Source organism: Ranitomeya imitator, chromosome 3 (genome assembly GCF_032444005.1).
Source record: "Ranitomeya imitator isolate aRanImi1 chromosome 3, aRanImi1.pri, whole genome shotgun sequence".
Lineage (NCBI taxonomy): Eukaryota > Metazoa > Chordata > Amphibia > Anura > Dendrobatidae > Ranitomeya > Ranitomeya imitator.
In genome coordinates this window covers 209,575,147-209,600,405 of record NC_091284.1, presented here as the reverse complement: position 1 = coordinate 209,600,405, position 25,259 = coordinate 209,575,147, and the positions used below count along the sequence as shown (strand labels likewise).

Below are 25,259 nucleotides of genomic sequence, written 5' to 3'. Positions count from 1 at the left end.
GGTGTGGAATTATATCCAATTTGGCTTTAGGACAATTCTTTTTGTGTTTTTCATTTAAGACAAATTAAATGAAGATAATACCAAAGAATTTGTGTTTGCAATCATTTTCAGGAAGAAACTGAGTATTATCTGACAGAATTGCAGGGGTGTCAATACTTTTGGCCACAACTGTAAAGGTACCGTCACACTAGACGATATCGCTAGCGATCCGTGACGTTGCAGCGTCCTGGCTAGCGATATCGTCCAGTGTGACAGGCAGCAGCGATCAGGCCCCTGCTGTGATATCGCTGGTCGGGGCAGAAAGGCCAGAACTTTGTTTAGTCGCTGGCTCTCCCGCTGACATCGCTGAATCGGCGTGTGTGACACCGATTCAGCGATGTCTTCGCTGGTAAACATCGGGTTACTAAGCGCAGGGCCGCGCTTAGTAACACGATGTTTACCCTGGTTACCATCGTTAAAGTAAAAAAAACAAACACTACATACTTACCTTACGCTGTCTGTCCCCGGCGCTCTGCTTCTCTGCTCTGGCTGTGAGCGCCGGGCAGCCGGAAAGCACAGCGGTGACGTCACCGCTCTGCTTTCCGGCCGCTGTGCTCACAGCCAGTGCAGGAGGAGTGCAGAGAAGCAGAGCGCCGGGGACAGACAGCGGAAGGTAAGTATGTAGTGGTTGTTTTTTTTTACTTTAACGATGGTAACCAGGGTAAACATCGGGTTACTAAGCGCGGCCCTGCGCTTAGTAACCCGATGTTTACCCTGGTTACCGGCATCGTTGGTCACTGGAGAGCTGTCTGTGTGACAGCTCTCCAGCGACCAAACAGCGACGCTGCAGCGATCCGGATCGTTGTCGGTATCGCTGCAGCGTCGCTTAGTGTGACGGTACCTTAACAAAGACTGCCATTCCCAATTCATGCTGTCAACAATGTCACCATGTGAATGAGAAATGTCCAAGATTAGAGATAAAAGAATTTTTTTTTTCTTTAACACAAGTAAGGTGAAGGCATGAAGGAGGTCAGCTAAACTTTACTTATCAGTCAGCATACTGTAGCAAAAGTGAGATAAAGGGACTCTGTTTGAACAGTCATCCTGTGCTGACAAAGTCCTGCTCCTTGGTGCTTCACCATGGGGCCAATCATTTCAATGCATTTTCACATTTTCCCTTTATTCCCCCCCACTCCCCCTCTAATTTGATTGACCGCTCTGGCTTCATAGGGCTTAGTCATGATGACTAAGGGCTTTGGCCCAAAGTGCGTAAGATTGTGCACGGTTATTTTATTGTCTGGACACCCCTTTTTTAACCATGTGAAATAAAGCTGCATATTTTTATTCATACATCCATGTGGATCTTTTTCTTCCATTTGTCAATTTTCTCCGGTGGTCAACGGTATTGGAACCATGCTTTAACAAGGAGCAACGCTACATTTTACCACACGGTGAGGCTGTTCCCAATTTTTCTTTGTGCTTCTTCTATGTTTTTGGAACTGATGGCTTCAAAACATTATGGCGCTGCAAAGCTGAGGAGTACAAAGAAAAATGCATGGTGCCTACAGTGAAACATGGTGGTGGCAGTGTCCTTATGTGGAGCTGCATGAGTGCTGCTGATGGCGGGGAGCCACATTTCATTGATGGTATTATGAATTCACAGATGGCCCTTGGTAGACATGGACTTTTCAAGTGTGACAGACCCAAAACACACATGTATAAGGCCACTGTTGCGTTACTGATGAACAGGGTGGAAGTGACTCAGTGGCCAAGTATGTCTCCTAATCTGAACCCAGCCAGAAACCTATGGTGAATTCTGAAGTGACAAGTTGAGCATCACTCTCCATCCAGCATTCAGGTTCTAGGAGATGCTGTTCTTGAAGAATGAAAAAAAGCTTTTGCAATGTTTTGGAAACTTGTTCGTTACCTGCCTATATAACTTTGTGCTGTCTTTTAACCCCTTAATGACCACCAATCCACCTATTGATCTGAGATATAAGAGCGTGGCATCATCTGACAGGTGACAAGCCAGCGGCTGTTGGCTGTAAACTGTAGCTGTCAACATGCCGTATCAGCCACGATCAGTGGCCATTTAGCCCCTTAGGCTTCTTTCACACTAGCGTCGGAATCTCCCCGTCGCAATGCGTCGGGGAGAGATTCCGACGCTAGCGTTTGCTGCATTGCACAATGGGTGCAGCGGATGCATTTTTCCGGCGCATCCGCTGCCCCATTGTAAGGTGCGGGGAGGTGGGGGCGGAGTTCCGGCCGCGCATGCGCGGTCGGAAAAAGCGGTCCGTCGGGAGAAAAAACGTTACATGTAGGGTTTTTTTTTTTCCCGACGGACCGCCAAAGCACTACACATCCGTCGCAAGACGGATGCGAAGTGTGGAAATCCGTCGCAAATGCGTCGCCAATAGAAGTCTACGGGGAAAAAACGCATCCTGCAAGCACTTTTGCAGGATGCGTTTTTTCTGCAAAACGACGCATTGTGACGATTTACAAAAAACGCTAGTGTGAAAGTACCCTTAGATGCATCTGTCAATAGTGACTACAGCATCTCAATGGTTAACAGTGCTGGCTCCTCTTTAACCCCATGGGCACCATGAAATTGATAGTGTGGTCCTGATGTTTGCCATGGCAATTCGCGGCCAAATAATGGTCTGCTGGCTACAGTGACCTGTTCAGAAGTTAGCGACTTTTATTTGGTCAAAATATTTATATTTTTAATTCCTGCCATTTTGCATGAATTCCTGAAAAGCACATGAGTTATAGTTAAGAAAAAAAAAAACTACCTGACATCAATTTGGGATATAGTGACTAGTGAGGTTTTTAATATGGTATAATTTTTTTTTTTTTTTTGGGGGGGGTGTTCCAACATGTAGGATCCTAAAGTCACTTCAAAACTAAATTGGTCCCTAAAAAAATTTTGTATTTGTGTAAATTTCCTTGGGAGAAAAAAAAATTCTGATACAAAATAAGGCTATGTGCACACGATGCGGATTTGCTGTGGATCCTCAGCGGATTTTTCCGTGCAGAATCGCAGATCCGCACTGTGATGTACAGTACAATGTAAATCAGTGCGGAATTGCTGCGGATTTCAAAGAAGTGCATGTCACTACTTTTGTGCGGATCTGCAGCGTTTCTGCACCCCTCCATGTTAAAAATCAGCAGTGGCAAAAACCGCACAAAATCCGCAGCTGTGGATTCTGCCAGGAGATGCGGATTTTGTGCAGAAAATTCTGCACCTCTTTTCTTACGTGTGCACATAGCCATAAAGAACATTTTATAAATGGTGCTGATGTAAAGCAGACATGAGGGAAATGTTATTTAGTAATGTTTTTGTATGTATGGCTCTGGATTAAAGGGATAATCATTCAAATTTTGAAAATGGCAAATATTTTGACACTTCTGATATCTTTAATAAACACAATAGATATTGAGATAAATTTACCATTACCATAAAATGTATGTTTTACTCTGACTCCCATGACAGCACGACGAGAGAGGGGATCCGCCCATTAGGAACAGGAAACCTACAGATACAAAAGGGCGGTACCTCTCCCTTGCCTCAGTTGGTTTCCTGTTCCTGAAAGGGACGGATGCCTACAGAAGGAGCCCAGGCCGGCCGGCCGAATACGGTAGCGGGGGGGTCTCCTACCTCGGCCGGTGCGGAGATCCCTGGAGACGCCACGGTGGTCCTTGCTGGATTTCACGGCAGTGGCGTTCGCAGCAGGGAGCGGAGTCCGGAGGATTTCCTGCCTCCATCAGCGCCGGCGCAGGTAAGTATTCCCATTGGTGGTGCAGCGGTATGGCGTGGCTGCGGGTGCCGGGCTCAGGCGTGTGGGTGAGCTCCCGGAGCGCTGCGCTCCATCCCCGGCGTCCTGCACAGCTCTCAGCGCATGCTGGAGCATTTCCGGGTGCAGTGACGTCAGGGGGCGGGGTTAGCGGCCGCTTCCGGGTCGCCGGACGTCTGCGCATGCGCAGTCGTCCCAAGATGGCGGCGCCCATCGCGTCTGTGTGCCGGTTTTGACTGCAAGATCTCCTGCCCTCTGCTGTATCCTGGACCAATAGGGACAGCGCCGGCCCATCTGCTGACCGGATCCAAGGGGTATTTATGCAGGTGGAGATGTTAGATCCCTGCTTTTGGTCGCATTTCGTCATGGAGAGTGGTGGTGAGCAGCAGCAGCTGCCAGACGAGGTACGTCAGAAGCCCAAACAGAAGGATAGAGGTGACCAGCCCAGTCGTAAGAGCTCTTCCGAACAAGGATCCAGAGCTTCGACTAAAGAAACCCCTCGGATTCCGGTACTTTACTTTGGCGCACGGGTAAGTGATCTACGTGAAAGTTCACTCTGTGACGCGGGCCCCTTATACTTTATCATTCCAGGGGAAGAAGAGTACGGGAAAGTCTAAACATAAGGAGTGTGCCCTCTGTGGAGTCCCTCTACCTGACTCTTGTTCAAAAAAAACTATGTGCCCCCTGTATACAGCAGACGGTGAGGTCTACAGGAGCGGGTTGGTGGTAGTGACATTAGGTCAGATATTAGTTATCTCCTATATTGTCCTCCCCTAGGTAGCAGAAGAGTCAGTAACTCCGACAAATCTGAGGGAAATGATCTGGCTGGAAGTAAGGGAATCACTACGGTCCCTATCCCAAGCGGAAGGCTCAAAGCATAGGACTCTCTTGGACTCTAATTCTTCAGAGGAAGAAAGAGAGGAAAATTCCTATCTCTCCAGTCCTCTCTCCTCTTCATCAGATGAGGAGTCAGGACGATTCTGTCTACCCTTGGATAAAATCGACAAAGTTGTCAAATCAGTTAGAGGCACCATGGGTATAGAGGAACCTAAATCACAACCCTCGAAACAGGAGATGATGTTTAGCGGACTTGATCGTAAAAAACATAGATCTTTCCCGGTAAACGAAAAGATTCAGGACTTGATCCTTAGAGAATGGAAGAAACCAGAAAAAAAGGGGGGCCTTACCACCAGCATTAAAACGCAGGTATCCCTTTGACGATCCGGTTGTGGATACATGGGATAAAGCTCCTAAATTGGACGCGGCTGTTGCAAAGGCGTCAAAGAAAGCCTCATTACCCTTTGAGGATATGGGGACCCTCAAGGATCCTCTGGACAGAAAAGCAGATATATTCCTTAAAGGTACCTGGGAGATGGCGGCTGGATCTCTCAGACCTGCTGTGGCGGCAACATGTACGGCCAGATCATTAATGGTCTGGCTAGATCAGTTAGAGTCTCAGCTTAAGGACGGTGCATCCAGGGACACTATTCTGAAGGTTCTACCGACCATCCAGAATGCTGCAGCCTTCCTATCGGACGCATCGGTGGACTCTGTCAGAATGGCGGCTAGAGCGGCAGGACTATCCAACGCGGCTCGCAGGGCCTTGTGGCTGAAATGCTGATCAGGTGACATTCAGTCTAGAACCAAGCTCTGCGCCATTCCGTGTGAAGGACAATACCTCTTCGGTCCAACTCTGGACGAGTTGTTGGAAAAAGCAGGGGATGACCAAAAGAAATTCCCCAATCTATATTCATCTTACCGCCGGCCGTTCAATCGAAGGAGATTTGGTCGCGGGAAGAAACGCGGGTCCTCTCCCACTAGAGAAAGTTTCAGATTGGTAGACAGACGCGGTAGAGGTACGGGATATATGTTTCGCCGTTCCTCAAAGGATCAGAAAAAACCGGACCAATGACTAGTGATCCCTGTGGGGGGTAGACTGTCAGCATTCTCTTCAGCTTGGCTTGACATTACAAACAGTAAATGGGTCAGAGGCATCATTACTGAAGGTCTAAAACTGGACTTCAATCACTGGCCTCGTGAAAAATTTAAATTAACCCCTTTACGTTCCTCCCCCCCCTTGAGCAAGCAGCCCTGGAAGCAGAGGTTATCAACTTATGTTCCAAGAACGTGCTGATTGAAATTCCGGAATCAGAAAGAGGAAGGGGATTTTATTCTCCTCTTTTTCTGATTAAGAAACCAGATGGATCTTTTAGAACGATCATTAATCTCAAATGTCTTAATGAGTTCCTGGTCAATGAATCATTTAAAATGGAAACAATCAATTCCGCAATAAAAATGTTGTTTAATCACTGTTTCATGGTAGTTGTAGATCTAAAAGATGCATACTATCATGTTCCAATACATGAACACTTCCAGAGATTCCTGAGAGTAGCTGTGTCAATGGGGGGCCAGATTCGCCATTTCCAGTTCAGAGCTTTTCCCTTCGGCTTATCGGCAGCTCCTAGGGTGTTTACAAAGTTAGTGGCCGAAGTCATGGCACACTTACGAGAGTCTGACATCCTAATTATTCCCTACTTGGATGACTTTCTTATAGTAGGGAGCTCTGCAGACCATTGCCGTTCTCAGCTAGAGACAGCCACATCCAAACTTGAGCATCTGGGGTGGATCGTAAATTACGAAAAATCTCGTTTACAGCCCCAGAAAATACAAAGATTTTTGGGACTATTGTTAAACTCAGAATCCCAACAGTGTTGTCTTCCACCCGACAAGTTGTTACATATCCAGCAACAGGTGTCTAGGGCAATTGATAAGCCATCCATGACCCTTAGACAGGCTATGTCACTATTGGGTTCTTTAACCTCTTGCATTCCCGCCGTCCGTTGGGCCCAGTTCCACACCAGACCGTTACAATCCGAGGTGCTGGTTAATGATAGAATCTTACAGGGGTCCCTGCAGAATCAGATTACCTTAGGTCCAAAAGCACTCACATCTCTTAGGTGGTGGCTAGACAGTGAAAACTTATCAGCGGGAGTTCCCTGGGTGTCACAGGTAACACGTGTTGTAACAACGGATGCTAGCCCTTCGGGTTGGGGAGCACACATGGATGACATGATGGTTCAGGGTCTATGGTCCCCTCCCCTAACATCAGCCTCCTCCAACCAGAAAGAGTTAATGGCAGTAGAGCTTTCAGTGAAAAAATTCCTCATATATCTGCAGGGTCATCATGTCAAGATCCTATCTGACAACCAGGTGGCAGTCGCATACATAAATCATCAGGGTGGAACTCATTCCGAGTCACTGATGAGAGTGGCGGATCGTCTGTTCCAGACAGCAGAAAATCACTTCTTATCCCTAACCGCTCTACACATAAGAGGAAAAGAAAACATCAAAGCGGACTTTCTAAGCCGCAACACCTTGAGACAAGGGGAGTGGTCCCTAAACAATTGCGTGTTCGATCAGATCGTCCACAAATGGGGACATCCAGAAGTAGATTTATTTACTACCAGGGACAACCGGAAGACAACAAAATTTTGTTCCCTAAATCCCAGGGAAAATCCTGACGGTAGACGCTTTTCTAATCAAATGGGATTTTCAACTGGCGTATGCATTTCCTCCACTAGGCCTGTTACCCCTAGTAGTCAGGAAGATAAGAGAAGATCGGGCCAGAGTTATATTGATTGCCCCATTCTGGCCCAGAAGGGCCTGGTTCACTTGGCTCAGGATCATGTCAGTGGAGGACCCCTGGGTACTTCCGGACATTCCAGATCTGCTCTACCAGGGTCCGATCAGTCATCCTCAAGTAAAGAATCTCCATTTAACGGCATGGATTTTGAAAGGGCGTTGCTAAAAAGCAAAGGGTTCTCCCCGAGTCTAATTGAGACCCTTATGAAAAGTAGAAAGCAAATAACCACAACAATTTACGCTAGAACCTGGCGGAAATTTCTGGCCTCTTCTGATTTTAATTTAGAAGAAGGATTACCTATAAAACAAATCTTAGAATTTCTGCAAAAAGGCTTAGAGCTAGATCTATCCACTAGTACTCTAAGGGTACAGGTGTCGGCCCTAGGGGCTCTAGTTTCATGTAACATCGCCAATAATTATTGGATCTCGAGGTTCATTAAAGCATCTATTAGATCTAGACCCATACATAAAGATAGATCTATGCCTTGGGATCTCAACCTAGTACTGTCAGCATTGACTAGAGAGCCGTTTGAACCTTTACAATCAGCTTCAATTAAGGCCCTATCTCTTAAGACAGCTTTTCTTGTGGCAATTACATCTGCCCGTAGAGTAGGAGACATACAAGCTCTCTCCAGGGTTTCCCCTTATACAGAGTTTCTACCAGACAGAGTAATCCTCAGACCAGACCCAGCCTATTTACCAAAAGTGTCATCACGGTTTCACAGGACACAGGAGATAGTTTTACCATCCTTCCTTCCCAATCCCTCCAACCCTAAAGAAGAACTACTCCATACATTAGATGTTAGGAGATGCCTGCTAGAATACATCTCTATTACTGACACATGGAAGAAAGATGATGCGTTGTTCTTATCTTTCCAAAACCCTAGAAAGGGACTCAGGGTATCAAAGTACACACTAGCAAAGTGGATTAGGGAGGCTATCTCTTTGGCTTACACTGCAGGTGGAGGTCCGGCTCCGCAGAATCTGAGGGCGCATTCCACCAGGGCCATGGCTACATCCTGGGCGGAAAAGTCTGGAGTATCAATCGACCAGATATGTAAGGCGGCCACATGGTCATCCCCGTCCACCTTCTTTAAGCACTATAGGTTGGATTTGGGGGCTTCCTCTGATCTCACATTCGGGTTAAGGGTGCTACAGGCCATAGTCCCTCCCTAAGGAAGCTTACATCTCTGTAATTCTCTCGTCGTGCTGTCATGGGAGTCCGAGTAAAGCATTAAGCTACTTACTGGTAGCGGCATTTCTCGGAGGCCCATGACAGCACCCTTAGTTCCCTCCCTATTCACTGGGGGTTGCACTTCCTATAAATGTATATATTTCACAATACGATACCAGTCCCAATAGATGTCTGATATTTTGTATATAATCTGTATATAGTGTATTTTTGTGTACCACTAACCGCAGTAGTCCTCTCAAGACTCTGAAATACAACTGAGGCAAGGGAGAGGTACCACCCTTTTGTATCTGTAGGTTTCCTGTTCCTAATGGGCGGATCCCCTCTCTCGTCGTGCTGTCATGGGCCTCCGAGAAATGCCGCTACCAGTAAGTAGCTTAATGCTTTTTTTGTTGGTGTGTTGTGTTTTTTTTTTTTTTTTTTTTTTTTTTTTATTTTTTTTAATTTTTTTTTAAAGGCTCAAAATTGCTGGGATATGTTTCAACGTTCCAGAGTTATTACCTCCTAAAGTGACACTGGTCAGATTTAACAAATGTCGCCTCGTCACGAAAGGGTTAAAAATCTTACAAATCATACAAATGGCCAGGTTTTTGTTTGTTTGTGGGCTGTATTCATTTTTTGCATAAACGAATTGACATAGAAGAAAAATTCTATGAAACTGTCTTGTCAAATTGTTGATATCGTTCTTGTGCTCATTTATTCTGAGTTGTGTGTATCTAAATTTTTTTTATTTTTTTTAAAGCTCTTTTTAGGGCACATGAACATGTGAATGTTTGATCACTTGTACTATGTACTGCAATACTATTGCCATAGATAAGAAAATGAACAATCTACTATGGAGCCCAGTCTTCAGTAGGCATCTGATTGCGATGGCAACTCATCAGCACCTGGTGATCACTTTGCATGGAGGAGGGCAGGTTGTGGATGGTTGCTGGTGACGTGGCTACACAGTGATCGGCGCTTACAGGCACTTCATATAACACATGGGCTGCTCTATACACCAGCACCCAACATACAGGTCTGTGCTATGTCAAGAAGACTCTGTTGGCACCTGAGGATGCTTGGATAACACCTTATCCGAGCACGTTCACTCATCACTAAAGCCAAACTGTCCAACCAGCAATCTTCTATTTTTTTTTTTTATTTTTTTTTTGTTTTTTTTCTATATGATTTTGTAGCCCCCCAAAAATGCATAAATTTAAGAAAAAATGCCTGTCTGTCCTTTTAAGATTTCTTGTACCTGTCCAGTCCTTTCATTCTTCTATGATTTGTTGGTAGTATTGACTCACCCTGTTGTGATTTCGCTCATTGTTTGCACTCTTGGGTGCTTTCACTGATCTAGCCAGTATTCAGCTTTTCTTGTAACTATTCCTAAGCAGTTTGTTTGGGAGCGATAAGCTTAGGAAACACACAATGTAGAAATGGATGAAATATATGTAGGTCAGAACCATGGCAACATTGAGATGTGCAAGACGTCGTATTCCTGCACGCATATATTAGACACATCCTGTCTAATTACATGGAGCGTATTTCACATGCCTACTGGCAATATGTCATTTTGGACATTTTTGGTGAAAGGTCTGGTTTATAATGAATACTATTTGCTGTCTAACTAGTGGCGTCTATTATTGTGGAAATATTTGATTACTTTTGTTGTGGTTTGCTGACCATAAATGGAAGCAGCGGGATACATGTGTGTAAACAGAAGATTTAAGGGGTTGATCATTCCAAGGGCAACCCATTCTAGATCAAAATGTTTGATCTCCATAAAATAATGGCCATCCTATTGACCTTGCAGGTGGCGGTAATCAACTCTACCTGCCCATAACCATAAATTGTAGGTTTAGCCCAGAGTGACATGTTTTGTCCATAGTTGTAGGCTGGTGGCCCAAAAGTGGCATGTATGGTAGAGTAGGACCCATCAGAAGGAGATCACCTTGCCGTGGTTGATGGGCACACATGAATTGGCCAAATTATGCGCTAAGAATCTTCATTTCTTCATCTATTACTATAAGTTTTATGAAAAAAAATGTTTTGAGAAAATTTGTGAAATAATATATTTGTGAGAAGTATAATTCATATTGAATATTTGTCTGTGTTTTCACATGGCCTAGATTGATGTATATGTGCTTCTGTGTTATATATCATAAATAGGTATCAGAGTACATATAAGTATAGAGATCAGGTAGATGGCAGCATGTACATCATTAGCTAGATCTGAATGCTTACATATCTATAAGAAAGTGCATGGTGATTTTATAATCAGTGTTGGAAGCAGGATAATGGGAGAGGGCATCAAATGCTCTACTTTGCGGCATGTGCTCAAGGTTAAATTTCCTATAAACTCATCCTACCATATTCAAATCTGTTCTTACCCATGGTCAGATGCTAGTGACCCCAACGCGCGTTTTGTGTCTGCCATCCTGGACCCCATGTGTCCTCCTATCCTGGTCCCATATTGTGGCTTTCAGTATGAAAAAAAAGTTTCTCCTTACCTGGCCGCTGTCCATCCATTTGAGGCTCTGACACGCCGTCACATGTCGCGGTTGTATGACACCACTACCGTGCACGCCGACGTCTGCTGCCGGCCTCTGGCTGACTGTTGTTAACTGACAGTAATGTAGTTGAACTGAATGTGCATCCAAAGTCATACGTTCAGTTGCTGAACCGGACGAATCCAGCCCATGGGCCCGGTGGAGGCCCTCCTCCTTGCTTCTGTTCACCGGGCCCCACACACCAGTAAGGGCAGTAATGCCCTGATGGCGGCCTTGTGCACATGCTCACTGCTACTCTAATTGCAAAGGGCATTTCAGACTTATGTGCTTGTCATCGCTGAAAGCTTGATTGCAGTAGTTTCTATAGATTATAAATATATTCTTTCTCCTGTACGTAGGTGATGAAGGTGGTTTATGTGTAAAATCACTTTAACAGGGCTGTTTAATAATCTTAATTCGAAAAATTGCAATATTCTTGTTAAAACATACAGCTTGCTTTATTAACTACTGGGCCATCTGTAGATGATAAATGTCCAGGCTGTCTGCATTCTATTGTGCAGTAAAGTTCTAAACGTCACTGTACATTGTGGGAACGCGGATCCAGCTGTTAGATACAGCCAGACTTCACGTGGAGAAGGCAGAGACTTTTTATTATTTTCTGCTATGCAGCTAGGTGGCTGAATATTCCAGCCTCAAGGTATATACCAGTTACAAGGAAAATCATATTTAAAAAAAACAAAACAAAAAGCAAAAACTGTTGTTAAAATGCCCTTCAACACACCTCAAATGTTTTTCTGACCCTATGAGGAGCACAATGTGTGAGATGAATGAAAAATAGCGGGGTGGAACAAAAAAAATTCACAGAAGCCGTATAACGTTAGCCACATCAGTAAGTACAACTCACTCATTAAAGGGAATCTGTCAGTGGGATCAACCCTCCTAAGTGGTCTATATGGTGTTAATATGTAAATAAGCTGTTAAGATCTATGGTTATTTAAAATGAAAGGGGGTAATATTTGTCTGAGATGTGGAGATCAGACTGTCTGTCATTACATGTCTCACACTGGTCACTCCTATTTTCATTTAAAATAAGCTTTGGTAAGGAATAGAGCTGGAGTGACGGCTTCAGATTTATTGCTTCATTTACATATCAGTTCAAACGCTGATTTCCCAGTAATGGAGGAACAGACTAGTTATGTAAAGGTATTGCTGGATTTGTGTTTGAATGAGCTACATGTCCATATAAATAGTTTTGCGGTGTGAAATCCTGCTGACCGATTCCTTTGAAGAAAAGATTGGACTGTCATTCTTTGATTGGGAGTCAGAAGGTTTTTTTTTTCCGCACTGAAGACTCGCGTCTTATTGACTAGACTTGATTGATAGTCTGATCGTTGGGGAGCTGGTCACTGAGACTTGTTCCCGGAAGTACTGGTGGGGGTTTTAAGTCTTCATTTATGATTCCAAGACAAACGTTGCAGTGTAACAAATAAAGCCAAGTTTTCTGTGAATCTGTAATAATTACTATTACAATTTTTATTACATGTATGTCTTTTGCAGTTCATGTCTTTTGTCAAACTTGTGTTAAATACTTATTACAACGTTGCAAGTAACCAACTTCTCGTTTCACAGAAATTACAGATGAAAATGGCAAATTTCAGAGATTGATAAAGGCTGGGGATGAGGATAATGCCCTCCTTCTTAAAAAACTCAAGAAAAAGAAGAAGAAGAAACATAGGGATGACTTAAGGGGCCGGAGGTTGAAAATGTACAACAAAGAGGTACAGACTCTTTGTGCTGGTCTTACACGCATCAGCCAGGAAGGCCAAGAAGCCATGGATCAATCTGAAGTGGAAGTAAACAAAGAGTCTTCTAGATATTTAAAGGATGAGCAGTTGTGTCGCTCCGACCTGGGTACCGAGGAATACCGAGTCCCCCAGGAGGTCCAGATGCCTTTTGCATCTCACCATGAGCACTGCATTCGTACCAGTACGTTAAATTCAGGATCTCGGTTCAGCAGGTTGATGCACGAGGAAATTCAGTCAAATGGCGGTGCCCCAGTTCTACATGCCTACATGGATGAACTTTCCTTCTTGTCTCCTGTGGAGATGGAGAAATTTGCGGAGGAGTTCCTGGAGCGAACATTTTCAGAAAATGATAAGAGTGCAGCTTACTATGCCCTGGCCATAGTACATGGTGCAGCTGCTTTCTTGCCAGATTTTCTGGACTATTTTGCATTCAATTTCCCAAACACTCCAGTGAAAATGGAAATCATAGGCAAGAAGGATATAGAGACAACAACAATTGCAAACTTCCATGCACAGGTTTGAAAACCATTTAATTTTGCTTATGGTGTGTGTATGTGTTTTTTTTTTTTGTGTTGAGATATTGTTAGACCACAGCTAAATCATTTAAGTTTCAGAGTGTGTGTGTGTGTGTGTGTGTGTATATATATATATATATATATATATATATATATCTCCTCGAGTATAAGCCGACCCCCCCCCCCCTAATTTTGCCACAAAAAACTGGGAAAACTCATTGACTCGAGTATAAGCCTAGGGTGGAAAATGCAGCAGCTACCGGTAAATTTCAAAAGTAAAAATACCAATAAAAGTAAAATTAATTGAGACATCAGAAGGTTAAGTGTTTTTGAATATCCATATTGAATCAGGAGCCCCATAAGATGCTCCATAGAGATATTTGCCCTATATAGTGCTGCACAAGTGTTATGGCCCCATAAGATGCTCTGCACAGCTACTTGCCCCATATAATGCTGCACAAGTATGGCCCCATAAGATGCTCTGCACAGCTACTTGCCCCATATAATGCTGCACAAGTATGGCCCCATAAGATGCTCTGCACAGCTACTTGCCCCATATAATGCTGCACAAGTATGGCCCCATAAGATGCTCTGCACAGTCACTTGCCCCATATAATGCTGCACAAGTATGGCCCCATAAGATGCTCTGCACAGTCACTTGCCCCATATAATGCTGCACAAGTATGGCCCCATAAGATGCTCTGCACAGCTACTTGCCCCATATAATACTGCACAAGTATGGCCCCATAAGATGCTCTGCACAGTCACTTGCCCCATATAATGCTGCACAAGTATGGCCCCATAAGATGCTCCGCACAGCTACTTGCCCCATATAATGCTGCACAAGTATGGCCCCATAAGATGCTCTGCACAGTCACTTGCCCCATATAATGCTGCACAAGTATGGCCCCATAAGATGCTCTGCACAGCTACTTGCCCCATATAATGCTGCACAAGTATGGCCCCATAAGATGCTCTGCACAGTCACTTGCCCCATATAATGCTGCACAAGTATGGCCCCATAAGATGCTCTGCACAGTCACTTGCCCCATATAATGCTGCACAAGTATGGCCCCATAAGATGCTCCGCACAGCTACTTGCCCCATATAATGCTGCACAAGTATGGCCCCATAAGTTGCTCTGCACAGTCACTTGCCCCATATAATGCTGCACAAGTATGGCCCCATAAGATGCTCTGCACAGTCACTTGCCCCATATAATGCTGCACAAGTATGGCCCCATAAGTTGCTCTGCACAGTCACTTGCCCCATATAATGCTGCACAAGTATGGCCCCATAAGATGCTCTGCACAGTCACTTGCCCCATATAATGCTGCACAAGTATGGCCCCATAAGATGCTCTGCACAGTCACTTGCCCCATATGCTGTGGCTGCCATAAAAAAAAAAACCAATCACATACTCACCTGTCTTCGCTCAGGACCCGGCACTGTCACCTGCTCCTCGTGCGGCTCCGTCTTCGGCACTGACGTTCAGCAGAGGGCGCGCACTGACTACGTCACCGCGCCCTCTAACCTGAGCGTCACTGCTGAAGACAGAGCGACACTCGGACCGAGGAGCAGGTGACTATCGCGCAGCGCAGCGCTCCCCCTCCCCGTATACTTACCTGGTCCTGGCGCTGCGTCCCTGCTTCCCCGGCGCTGCATCTTCTTCCTGTATTGAGCGGGCAGTGTCACCGCTCATATACAGTAATGTATATGCGGCTCCACCTCTATTGGGGGTGGAGCCGCATATTCATTTCTGTAATGAGCTGTGCCATGTGACCGCTCAATACAGGAAGAAGATGCAGCGCTGGAAGAAGCAGGGACTGCAGGGACCGCGCCGGGAGCAGGTAAGTATAATTACACAGCCCCCGCTCCCCCTCCCGTGCCGACCCCCGGGTATGACTCGAGTATAAGCCGAGAGGGGGACTTTCAGCCCAAAAAAATGGGCTGAAAATCTCGGCTTATACGCGACTATATACGGTATATAATATATACACAGCTTCTCATCCATACTATAACGAAATCCCTATTCAGCTCTTACTCACAAAACAGCTTTTACCTGCATACTTTGTGATAGGAATATTTAGTAGCAAGATATAGGTGCTGATGTTACCATCAAATATTTTCATTGATAAAAAGCAACCAAGTTTTTCTAATAGTCTGCAGTCCCTTTCAAATTTTTTTTTTTTTCAAAGGTGTTAAAGGGAACCTGTCAGCAGGATTGTTCACAGTAACCTACAGACAGTGTCAGGTCGGCGCTGTTATACTGATTAAAATGATAGCTTGGTTGATGAAATCCATCTTGTGGCTGTTGTTTAATCTTTATTTTCAGTTTTCTGTTAATGATATGCACGTGCTGTGGGCAGGCCTGGAGGAGGGTCTTTATGTGGTGCTCTGATTAAGGTATTCATAATGCAGACTGCTGATAGGTCAGAATCAGAGCACCACATGAAGATCCCACTCTGCAGCACGGGCATATCATTAACACAAAACTGAAAGTAAAGAACCACAAGATGGATTTCATGAACTAAGGTATCATTTTAATCAGTATAAGGGTAAGTTCACACGGGGCGTTTTTGCTGCTTTTTTTTTTTTCTTTTTCTGTAGCAAAACCAGATCTTCTTGGCAGGAAAGAAGCTGCGTCAAAAAACGTAGGTTTAGGTGCGTTTTTTTTTTTTTTTTTTTTCCTCTTTGACCATGCTAATGTCCTTGGATTTTCAGCAGCAAATAATGATACCTGCGTTTTTGCTGTGTTTTTCAACACTCATTCAAGTCAATGGGTGAAAAACGCTGAAAAAATGCTAAAAGTTACATGCCCGATGTCCAAAAAACGCAGCAAAGCACAAAATATGATCACACAAAAAACCAATGTGTGTGCATGAGGTTTCTGAAATCTCATAGACTTTGCTGGTACTGTAAAAGCAGCTGAAAATTGGCATAAAAAATGCAGCAAAAAAAAAATGCCCTGTGTGAACTTACCCTTAAAGGGAACCTGTCACTCCCCAAAATCGACGATGAGCTAAGCCCATCAGCATCAGGGGCTTATCTACTGCATTCTGGAATGCTGTAGATAAGATCCCCGATGTATACTGAAAGATGAGAAAAAGAGGTTAGATCATACTCACCTGGGTGGGCGGTCCAGCGCCTCCTATCTTCATAGGATGATGTCCTCTTCTTGTCTTCACGCTCCGGCGCAGGCGTACTTTGTCTCCTCTGTTGAGGGCACTGCTGTACTTTGCTCTGCCCTTAATAGCACAGACAAAGTGCGCCGGAGCCGCAGCGTGAAGACCAGAAGAGGACATCATCGTAAGAAGATGGGAGGCCCCGGACCTGACCGCGACGCCTATCGGATAAGCCCCTGATGCCAGTGGGCTTAGCTCATCGTCGATTTTGGGGGTGACAGGTTCCCTTTAACCTGTCACTGTCTGTAGGTTACTGAGCACAATCCTGCTGACAGGTTCCTTTTAAGGCTATGTTCACACCTTGCGGCGTCCCTCTGCGGGTTTTCCCGCAGCGGATTTGATAAATCTGCAGGGCAAAACAACTGCGGTTCTCCCTGCAGATTTATCGTGGTTTGTTCCGCGTTTTCCGCTGCGGGTTTCCGCCTATACTATTGATGCTGCATATGCAGCAATATGCAGCATCAATAGTAATGTTAAAAATAATAAAAATTGGTTATACTCACCCTCTGACGTCCCGATCCCTCGGCGCTGCACCCGGCGGTCCGGTTCCAGAGATGCTGTGCGAGAAGGACCCTTCGTGACGTCACGGTCATGTGACCGCGACGTCACCGCAGGTCATGGTCGCACAGCAACTCTGACCGGACAGCCGCGTGCAGCGCCCAGGAGCTCCGGACATCAGAGGGTGAGTATAACCAGATTTTTTATTTTTTAACCCCAAATATGGTTCCCAGGGCCTGGAGGAGAGTCTCCTCTCCTCCACCCCGGGTACCACCCGCACATTATCCGCTTACTTCCCGCAACGTGGGCACAGCCCCATGCGGGAAGTAAGCGGTTCAATGTATTCCTATGGGTGCAGAATCGCAGCGATTCTGCACAAAGAAGTGACATGCTGCGGGTTGTAAACCGCTGCGTTCCCGCGCGGTTTTTCCCGCAGCATGTGCACAGCGGTTTGCGGTTTCCATAGGGTTTACATGTTACTGTAAACGCTATGGAAACTGCTGCGGACCCGCAGCATCAAAATCGCGGCGGTTCCGCGGTAAAAACCGCTAAGTGTGAATATAGCCTAAGACCTTTAGCCACATCTACAGTAGTATGGTGTAAATAATTTTCCTATTCTAAGTTTAAGGCTATGTGCACACGTCCGGAATTGCCGCGGAAATTTCTGCGGCAATTCCAGAACTCTCTGCCATGGAAAAAACGCATGCGGAATTGGCATATGTTTTCCCGCTAAACACTAGCGTTTTCCAAGCGATCTCTAGCTTCCCTTGGAAAACTGACTGACAGGTTGGTCACACTTGTCAAACAGTGTTTGATAAGTGTGACCAACTTTTTTGCTAATAATAATAATTTTTATTTATATAGCGCCAACATATTCCGCAGCGCTTTACAAATTATAGAGGGGACTTGTACAGACAATAGACATTATAGCATAACAGAAATCACAGTTCAAAATAGATACCAAGAGGAGTGAGGGCCCTGCTCGCAAGCTTACAAACTATGAGGAAAAGGGGAGACACGAGAGGTGGATGTTAACAATTGCTATAGTTATTCGGACCAGCCATAGGGTAAGGCTCGGGTGTTCAAGTAAAGCTGCTTGAACCAGTTAACTGCCACAGTATAGACACAGAGGGCTATTAACTGCATAAAGTGTATGAGAACATGATGTGAGGAACCTGATTATGTTTTTTTTTTTTTTAATGGGCCACACAGGGATAGTTAGGTTAATGCGTTGATGTGGTAGGCCAATCTGAACAAATTAGTTTTTAGGGCACGCTTAAAACTGTGTAGACTGAGACCAGAGAGGAGATGTAGGGTGGTGCTGAGCCATGGAGTGCTTCGTGGATGAGGGTAGTAGTTTTGTACTGGATTCTGGAGTGGATGGGTAGCCAGTGTAATGACTGGCACAAGGTAGAGGTAGAGGCTCCAGGACAGATTGGAGCGGGGAGAGTTTGGTAAGAAAGAGGCCGATTAGAGAGTTACAATAGTCCAGACCAGAATGAATAAGTGAAACAGTAAGAGTTTTTGCAGAGTCGAAAGTAAGAAAAGGGCGAATTGTAGAAATGTTTTTGAGATGCAGATAAGAGCGAGCCAGTGATCGGATGTGGGGAATGAAAGCTCAGAATCAAGTATGACCCCAAGGCAGCGGGCCTTGCCTATGCAGCATCAATAGTAAAAAGATCTAATGTTAAAAATATTTTTTTAAAAATCATGATATTCTCACCTTCCGGCGTCCCCGGCAGGCTTCCAGCTCCTCGCGATGATCCCGTTCCCAGTAATGCCTCGCGGCAATGACCCCAGATGATGTAGCGGTGTCGCGAGACCGCTATGTCATCACAGGTCATTGCCACAAAGCACCACTGGGAACGGAAGCATCGCGAGGGACGCCGGAAGGTGAGAATATCATGATTTATTTTCATTCTCCTGGTTTTTTTTTTTTTTTTTTTTTTTTAAAACAATTATTTGGTTCCCAGGGCCTGGAGGAGTCTCCTCTCCTCCTCCCTGGGTAACAACCGCACATGATCCGCTTACTTCCCGCATGGTGGACATAGCCACATGCAGAAAGTAAGCAGAGCAATGCATTCCTGTGTGTGCGGAATCCCTGCGATTCCGCACAAAGAATGAACATGCTGTGCATTTTTTTCTGGAGTGTGATTCCATAGCGGGAAAAAAAACACAATGTGCACAAAAATAGCAGATTGCATTCTAATAGGATGCTTAATGTATGCGTGTTTTTCACATTTTAATAGCAAAAAAAGCGTAAAAAATCCTGAACGTGTGCACATAGCCTAACCTGTGTAGACTGTGGCTGGTTGGCAAAGTCATCTCATTGCAGCACGGGGGGAATGTAATTGGTAAAGGTCACAGGATATGTACATAGATGAATTTGCCAACCAACCCCCGTGTACAGAATTAAATTGAAAACCGGAAATATATTTACAACCCAGTTGAGGGCTTGATTTTTGTGGGATGAGTTGTACTGTTGAATGACTCCATATAATTTATCATGTAACATATTAAAAATCAAGAGAAGAAATTGAAGTGCTAGGAAATTGGGGAGGGGAAAAAAAATAACGCAATTTTGCAATCGTTTTTCATTTCTTGTCTTCAGAGTTTAATTACAAGGTAAAAATGACATTAAATTGTTGAGAACAATTTCGCTTGTCACTTTTTTTTTTTTGAAAACCATAAGATTAGTCGCTGGAGCTGTGTGATGACTTGTGTGTTTTTTTTTTTTTTTGTTTGTTTTTTTTTTCCCCTTCATTTGCAGCTGTTAGAGGCAGATGATGGTTGAATAACACAGCAATCACCTGCTGGCAAAGATGCAGGCTCGGTTCCTGAGCCTGTATCAAATGATGAGACCTGATGTAGAACCTACAATTATGCTGTGTCAGGAAGGGTTTTTCTACAAATTAAATTGATCACCTGCCTACAGGATTTGTAATTAAATGATTGCTTGGTGCGCCACTGATTACTAGGCAGGGGACTGTACAGGCCTCCTGTTCCCCCAAAAGACTGCAAATGGAATGGCAGATTACATTTAAACATGGTACTGCAGTGAGGAGGATCAGAAGAGGAGACTTGATACCTGTGACGCCTCCACTTCTGTCCTAGTGATCTGGTGTTCTGGCAGGGTTCGCAGGCAATCAAGGTCATTTATGGGAAAGCCACTAGTTTCAATTGTTCAAGTACATACATGTTTCACATTTGCGTTGTGGATTCAGCAATTTACTGTACAACACAAGTGGGGGATTTCAAATGTACATCATTCTTGTTGGAATTCATTACGGATTTCGCCCTATTCAATGCTCGGCAATGAAAAGATGGAAATCTGCAGCCAAATTTGCAATCAACACATGTGGATTTGTGACCAAATTTTCCACTATGTGCCAGAATGACCAATGGATCAGCTAGCTTTCACAGATGATAAAACTGCAATTAATCTGTCATTTATTTTGTACATTGATTGCTAATCCATTATTTATGCCCCTCTTTCATTGTAGGTCAGTAGGACGTATTGTTGCGGCACATATAGAGCTGGTCCCATGCGGCAGATCAGTTTGGTGGGAGCAGTCGATGAAGAAGTTGGAGACTTTTTTCCAGAATTTCTGGACATGCTGGAAGAATCACCTTTTTTGAAGGTTTGTTTGAAATACTCTGCTAGCTTATTTAAAAAATGAATAATTTTAATATGTAATGTATAAATCGATTGGTATTGTTATAGCTCGTTGTGTCTTTATTTTTTTTTTTTTTTATTTTTTTTTTTGTGTTGGATGAGTTGTTTTTAAAAGCAGCGTGTTTAAACTTGGAAAAATATTTTGTGGGTGAAATGGAGGGAAAAAGTTGCATTCTTAACATTATTACTTGGGTTCCTTTTTATGACCTTTACTGTGCAGTAAAAATACATGTTCCACTGGCTTTAGTTTGAAGGTTAGCACCAGTAAGGCAATGCTAAATTTTATACTTTTGTTTTACTGCTTTCAAAAAATCTTTCTCGTGTCATCAAATTTTGACCAGCATAATTTTCTCGTTAGGTGAGCTTTGAGGGTTTGTTTTCTTGTAGAATTCGCTGTACATTTTATTGGTGCTACTTTGTGATCCATACTACTACTTTTTTTTATTTTATTTTTTATTTAATTTTTAATTTTTCAATCCACTTTATGGATTGAGTTTTTTTGTTTTGTTTTTTTGCTTCAACCATATGTGATAAATGTCACTTGTGTTGATACTTTTTATGTTGCAGTACATTGTCATTTAACCGATATTTTATTTAGCCTTGCTTATGACAGCGCTTCATAGGAACCTTGTCACACAAAGGACTATAGCTGTCCCCTGGCTGCCATGACAATACATCGGCATCCTGAGATTAAAACAACTAGGGGTTGGTTTTAAAGGATTATTCCCAAAATTGCAATGTTGTGTGCTTTTTATATCGGCACAAAATGTGTACATTATTAGAATTAATTTTTTCAAAATGTTTTGCCTTTGTCCTCACCAAAGAATGCCTCTCCAGTTGCTCTATTAGTACTTCTGGTCTCCCAGATGGCTTCCTGCCAGCATACCTCCGTTTTTCATTCACTTCTATTGTTTTATATAATTGTTAGCTGGTTTCTGACAGAGCTCAATTCTTCTGCACTCCTCAACAATGACCCTTGTAAAAGCTAGAACCCATCCCCACTGTGAATAATGGAGGTGGAAACATGTTTTGGGGGTGTTTCTCTAAGGGCACAGGACTACTGTAATATCCTCAGTGACAACATCCTTCCCTCCACCAGGATATTAAAAATGGGTCGTGGCTGGGTCTTCCAGCAACACAATGACCCAAAACATACAGCCAACGCAACAAAAGGAGTGGCTCCAAAAAAAAAATAACATTAAAGGGAACCTGTCACCCCGAAAATCGCGGGTGAGGTAAGCCCACCGGCATCAGGGGCTTATCTGCAGCATTCTGTAATGCTGTAGATAAGCCCCCGATGTTACCTGAAAAAGGAGAAAAAGACATTAGATTATACTCACCCAGGGGCGGTCCCGCTGCTGGTCAGGTCGGATGGGCGTCTCTGGTCCGCTGCGGCGCCTACCATCTTCATTACAAGACGTCCTCTTCTGATCTTCAGCCACGGCTCCGGCGCAGGCGTACTTTGCTCTGCCCTGTTGAGGGCAGACAAAGTACTGCAGTGCGCAGGCGTCGGGCCTCTGACCTTTCCGGTCCGTGGCTGAAGATCAGAAGAGGACGTCTTGTAATGAAGATGGGAGGCGCCGCAGCGGACCAGAGACGCCCATCCGACCTGACCAGCAGCGGGACTGCCCCTGGGTGAGTATAATCTAACGTCTTTTTCTCCTTTTTCAGGTAACATCGGGGGCTTATCTACAGCATTACAGAATGCTGCAGATAAGCCCCTGATGCCGGTGGGCTTACCTCACCCGCGATTTTCGGGGTGACCGGTTCCCTTTAAAGTCCTGGAGTGGCCTCGCCAGGCTTCAGACCTTAATCCCATAGAAACTTATGGAGGGAGTTGAAGCTCCGAGTTGCCAAGTGACAGCCTCAAAATGCAAATACATTTATATAATTTATACAATAATTTTTTTTTTGATATTCTATCTCTCGGTGTTTAAAATTAACCTACCCTTAAAATTATAGACTGTTCATGTCTGTTAGTGGGCAAACTTACAAAATCAGCAAGGGATCAAAAACTTATTTCCTTCACTGTAGCTATGTGAGGCTGCATAGAGATGGGAACAATAAATCAAGATGCATGAAACAAACTTTTTATTTTTGTCTCAGTCCGTTTTTGAATTTTATCAATAAGTATGCATTTACTGTTTTGTATTGTGAAAAAAAAAAGAAGCCATTTAGACGTTGTCTTGGTAACCCAGGCCCAACTGCAGCTTTAACCATAGCACTTGGACAGTCTCCAGTCGTGTGGAGTTGGCTCCGCTTCTGAGCCTTCTCCATCATTTGACACACAGATACTGAATATCAAGAAGCCAGTTGTAAACTACCTCTCCTTTATTATCGCTTGCATCCACTGTTTGACGATGACAGATGAAAACCAACAAAAGCTCATCACACTTTATTTCCTTTTAACTTCACTCCCTTCCTTTTAAACAATGTTTCTGCAGATGACTTTGCCGTGGGGAACAATGTCTACCCTTAAATTACAGTGCAGATCACTAAGTGACGACGGCCCAATCATGTGGGTGAGACCAGGAGAACAAATGATCCCTACAGCAGACATGCCAAAATCCCCTTTCAAACGGAGAAGGTAATGGAGGGTATAAATGAAGATTTATGGATACTCTACAGACTATGACTAATTGTTCCATGAATATGTTAGCTCTGTTGTTACTTTAATATTTTAATCCTGTTTTTTCCTAGTACAGAATGTGCTGGCTGATTTTCTACAGATATTTAAACTTATCAAGAGACCCCTAAATATATAAATTTTATTTCTTTATCTTTTTTAAGTACCATATATACTCGGGTATAAGCTGAGATTTTCAGCACATTTTTTTTGTGTTGAAAACGCTCCCCCGCGGCTTATACACGAGTCATTGTCCAGAAAGCCGGAGGGGGAGCGGCGGAGCAGAGGCAGGGGTCGGTGGCTGTGGACAGTGACAGCTGCAGCCGCCTCACAGAAGACATCATACTCGCCCTGCCCACACACCATCGCTGCATCTCCGTTGTCCCGGTCGGCAGCAATTCCTGTGCTCGGCGGTCACGTGGTACCGCGCATTAGGATAATGAATATGCACGCATCTCCACTCTCATAGGTGTGGAGCGCATATTCATTACGTTTATGAGCAGTACCACGTGACCGCTGAGCACAGGAAGAGCTATCGACCGGGACAACGGAGATGCAGCGACTGCGCTAGGAGGGTGCATAGGACTGGACGGGGGGGGGGGGGGGTTGTGAGCCATGTGGGACCTGAGAGCCATGCATACAACAGGGTAGCCACACATAGCAGGACAAGACGGGGAGCCATGCATAGTAGGACTGGGATAAGGGGACAGTGCATACCTGGCTTATTCTCGAGTCAATAAGCTTGCCAGTTTTCCATGGCAAAATTAGGTGCCTCGGCTTATTCTCGGGTTGGCTTGTACTCTAGTATGTATGATATTTGTAGGAACTTTGTAATGGGTTTAATATGTTTCTATAATTGTGGCTTGTAGTTCAACAATTTGCAGTATGATTTCATTTTGATATATGGTCTCCATAAATGTGGTTTTTACATGATTTCTAATTGCAGGTCTATGAATGAAATAAAGAATTTGCAGTACTTGCCGCGGACCAGTGAGCCTAGAGAAGTCCTTTTTGAGGACCGGACAAGAGCTCACGCTGATCATGTTGGTCAAGGTTTTGACTGGGAGAGTACGGCTGCAGTAGGGGTTTTGAAGGCTGTGCAGTTTGGAGAATGGTATGTTCTTCTTATTCATAACAAAAGAAAATACAGAAAAAAGCTGTTTTATAAAATAGGGACAATATTTCTTTAAATTCTTTAAATATAACAAGAATAATAAGGTTTCTGAGTCAAAATAATGACCCATGTCTGGCTGCAAAAATTCAGAATTTCTCATCGTTCTATTGTTAGGAGTGACCAACCTCGCATAACCAAAGACGTGATCTGCTTCCACGCGGAAGACTTCACCCATGTTGTGCAGAGGTTACAACTAGATCTCCATGAGCCTCCTGTCTCCCAGGTAATTATTGAAACTGTTCTATTTTTTCCCTTGCTAATTTTACAATTCAGTACCAAGGTGGCTTGGCAAAATTCTACCCTTTCCCTTTCCCACACTTCACAGGATTCCACTCTATTTTCAAAGGACCGCCACGTGACTGCTAGTGTGTGATTTGTATGTGTGCAGTGACATTCCTACTATTTTCTAATCCGCTTCTCCCAAAAGAATATTGCGTTAAGCAGGAAAAGTTGCAAGTCAACACGTGATCCCAAGCTTGCAAGTCGTATACTTGCAGTCACGTGACCACCATCTGTCGTATAGTGACTTCAGATATTTTAGTTGAGCCCGGAAAACGATTATAAAGGGAATATCTTGCAGGTGCAGGCAGGTAATATTGTGAGTGGTGGAGAGAGCAGATCAAGACATGACAGTACACATTAGGTAGAAAATTGTCGGGGGAGGGCTTGCATAAAAGC

At 44.2% G+C, this 25,259-nt stretch overlaps 1 protein-coding gene across 1 annotated transcript in view; it reads left to right on the top strand.

Moving 5' to 3' along the window:
- RSBN1 (round spermatid basic protein 1) overlaps positions 1 to 25,259 on the top strand; it is a 48,612-nt gene that overhangs the window by 19,682 nt on the left and 3,671 nt on the right. Inside the window, exons 2-6 of the mRNA XM_069761767.1 lie at positions 12,732 to 13,423; positions 20,609 to 20,746; positions 23,226 to 23,368; positions 24,354 to 24,521; positions 24,696 to 24,804. Coding sequence (XP_069617868.1) covers positions 12,732 to 13,423; positions 20,609 to 20,746; positions 23,226 to 23,368; positions 24,354 to 24,521; positions 24,696 to 24,804 — 1,250 coding nt within the window. The remainder of the gene's footprint in view (positions 1 to 12,731; positions 13,424 to 20,608; positions 20,747 to 23,225; positions 23,369 to 24,353; positions 24,522 to 24,695; positions 24,805 to 25,259) is intronic.